The sequence below is a fragment of the Pecten maximus genome, chromosome 2 (genome assembly GCF_902652985.1).
Source record: "Pecten maximus chromosome 2, xPecMax1.1, whole genome shotgun sequence".
Taxonomy (NCBI): Eukaryota; Metazoa; Mollusca; class Bivalvia; order Pectinida; family Pectinidae; genus Pecten; species Pecten maximus.
Window position 1 is genome coordinate 15,501,285 of NC_047016.1, and position 3,180 is coordinate 15,504,464.

The 3,180-nt window shown below is 34.7% G+C and overlaps 1 protein-coding gene across 1 annotated transcript; it reads right to left on the bottom strand.

The window, feature by feature from the left end:
- Positions 1-510: 510 nt before the first annotated feature.
- Positions 511-1,192, bottom strand: LOC117319247. Its single transcript, XM_033874081.1, has 2 exons — positions 1,063-1,192; positions 511-858 (listed from the first exon to the last, which is right to left on the bottom strand). Exons 1-2 carry the CDS (start codon positions 1,168-1,170, stop codon positions 664-666), a joined length of 303 nt encoding a protein of 100 aa, XP_033729972.1. The 5' UTR covers positions 1,171-1,192; the 3' UTR covers positions 511-663.
- Between the last annotated feature and the right edge of the window lie 1,988 nt (positions 1,193-3,180).

Genomic DNA, 3,180 nt, shown 5'->3' on the forward strand with positions numbered 1-3,180 from the left:
GATGGGAGAGACATTTTTAAATAATGGACTCTTAAATTGATGGACATATCTTTGGAGTTCATCAAAATTCACATTCCAAAAGCTTAATTCTGCTTCTTCTCGACCAAGCTATTGAAAATTATTCAGAGGATTCGCTTATGAAGTTAGGAATCCAATGTAATTAAGAGATAGAACTGTAAGCTGGTTATTAAGCAAAGCTTAGTTCATTTTGCAAACAGGGAAACGTTAGATTACTGACCTATAGGGACAACCACAAAGTGTGGTTTTGACTATTAAGATATCAAAGATATTGTTTCGTCATCTGTCAAGTGTCAACTTAAATCTCAAGTTCTGATTAATAACCAAAGTACTTTAGGTAATGAAATTTGGCCCGTTATATTCATGGTTGAAAATACTTATATAACTTTGACACGATTCATATGCTTAAACTATATGTGGATCCATGAAAAAAGTTCATGTACATACTGCAGGAAGAAGTAATTCAAAAATTTACAAGAAAAAACTTGACACATTGAAACATTATTTTATTCTTCTCATAATGATGATCGTCAACTCAGTATTTTCGTGTTGCATATGCAAGTTCCATTTCAATAGTTAATACTTCTTCGTATGACAACAACGGCTAAAAGGCAACCACCTAAATACGAATACACTGTATGACATTTAACTTAATCTATAACTGTTGATCCTTGAATAAGTAGGACAGTCATACTCTTGGATATGTGTTGTACCATTTGATTCATCGTCCTTTTTTGATTTGATCTTCGAGGCGAGTAACCAGGCACCTGCCAAAATTCCACCAGAAACCCCACCTACAGCCACAGCAGCGCTACCTAGCAGTAGTGATCCGAGAAAGCCCTGAACATGTATAAACACAAATTTAGATTTCAAGATAATAGGACAAAGACAAAATGCTGTAACTCATGAGTTTTCTTTTGAGGAGTTACTTATCTAACTCAATTTATTTTGAAAGGTGCTAATATTCTATGTGTCTTTAGTAAAATAATTTTAATACTCCATAAAATGTATGACAAATTAACTTGATATCCGTGTTGACTTTACCTGACCAGAAGATTTCTCGCCATATCTCAGATTGAAAGCAAAGTGTTCACAGTTGTTCACCAAAAAATGCATATTTTCTGTCTTTCCCACCGACGCACAAGCTTCCATTTCGATTTGATATGGTGGTCGCGGCGGTCTGAAATAATGAATATTTTATTTTCAGTTTACGCCATAACCACACTCTCATTAAACAATATTTTATAAACATACAGCGATGTTTCCGGGGTACAGTTTTTAATGATGTATATCAAATATCATGGCCACAATCTAATAACCAATGCTCTGTGTAATTTGATCAAGATAAGTAGATACACATTTTACATTATTTATGTTTATATTACCTTATCTTGTCTTGACTGTTGTTCTTTTTTGCCCTGCGTCCATCAACGACTTTCCAGAAATTTTCCTTTTTAACTATAGCCTTCCCAATAAATTGTACACCAGAGAACCAGTCGTTTTTACATCCCATCAGATGGACGATATCGTCGTTTCCTACAATGCACATATATATAATTAATATTTAAGCATCTATTATAGAAAAAAACACAAGGAGGAATACCGAGGATGAAATCATAAGAATGATTGAGTTCCTCTTTGCGACAGCAGTTCACACGTGCACATGATAAAACTTGACTTAAGACTATCTACCCACAACGTCCAGTCTCTTGGTTGGTTTTGTTTATTTCCATATAACATGTCGACGGGATAACAATGATATATACCTGGTGTAGCTACGTACCTTGGTGTTAGATAATGAATCGAATTTCTATATTGTAGCTTGATGTTTAACATGATCAAGCTCAATATTAAACCATCAAGGTGTGTTCATTATTTCGTCATACTATTTTAAGCGAATGGTTACAAACATTGTGTATATATTTCTGCTTAATGAAAGTTGAACTTAGATTAATTCAATAGGTGTTAAGATTTATTTTAAATGTTATAGTAATTATATGGAGCATACAACGGATATCCTACCACTTGTTGAATGGACAAGGAACATGATGAAACTGCGCGGGAAAAAAATGATGACTCTCCGATCGACCCGTGCTTTGATCCGATCGAATATGTACATGTTCACGAGGCGTTTTTAGCCTTAGAAAGAGGAAGGTTGTTTGGAAAAGTCTTGTGGTGTTTCATCGTGATATCTTTTCGTTTGTATGGTTTCAGATAATCCATGTTTGTAAGAGATAACTACTGACCTTTTCATCTTATTTTTTCCTTGACGTTATTTACTTGTTCCTTTCTTTGTTTTATTTTTGATGTTAAATCAAGAGATCCCTTCGAGTGCCTAAACAGAATATCAACATGTCATCGTAACGTATCAGGTAAGTTAACAAAAAAAATAAAGCAAAGGAAATACCCCGGTAAGATTTTGGATTCGTCTGCGAGAACACCAGAAAGATGTGGAATCCCAAAAGGCAGAAAATTTGTAAGATCAGGACGGAAACAAGTCTCTAATTGGTAACCAGTGATCATGTCGCACAACAAAATCATATCGTTTACTAGGACATTTTCAAATTGATCGGCAGAGAGTGCAACCTGTTCAAGCGAAGGTAAAGGTTAAGAAAGCTATCAGGATAAGCGGTCCAATTCTAAACCGCTACGAGGGGTCCCATAGACTCTCGTATATATATGATCAGGTTAAAGGTTAAAACAAAGTGTAACCGAATCGATATTCACACTGTCTACGACCTGTATATCCAGTGTACATAGGATTATTGCGTAGACAAAAATAGGTCTTTTTAATAACAATTTAAACACTATAAACCTAAGTGTACATACGCTTCATTGACTATTCGTCAGATCAGGGCGACAGAGTAGTCACCGAAACTTCAAACTTAAAAACAAAAGTTCATTGACGTTGATAAATAGCAACCAGCAGAAAAAATGTTTCATATTAACAGTAACGTTTTTGTATACATTATACATATAAGTGTAAAATGACGTACCTACATAGACTCCCCAGTGACTATAAAATTCTCTCGGAAATTCCACCAGATCTCCGATTTCCAGCCCGTTGAGAACTTTTTCATTATGTGAAGTGATAGAGCTACAAAAAGACATGTTCCGTTTGAAAAGCTGAAATAGAGAAATACAAAAATATACATGGAATTA

Coding starts and splice junctions, on each gene's coding strand:
- LOC117319247 (XM_033874081.1), bottom strand. CDS start 1,170: ATGGAAGCTTGTGCGTCGGTGGGAAAGACAGAAAATATGCATTTTTTG. Junction 859..1,062: donor GCGAGAAATCTTCTGGTCAG/GTAAAGTCAACA, acceptor ATACATGTTCAG/GGCTTTCTCGGATCACTACT.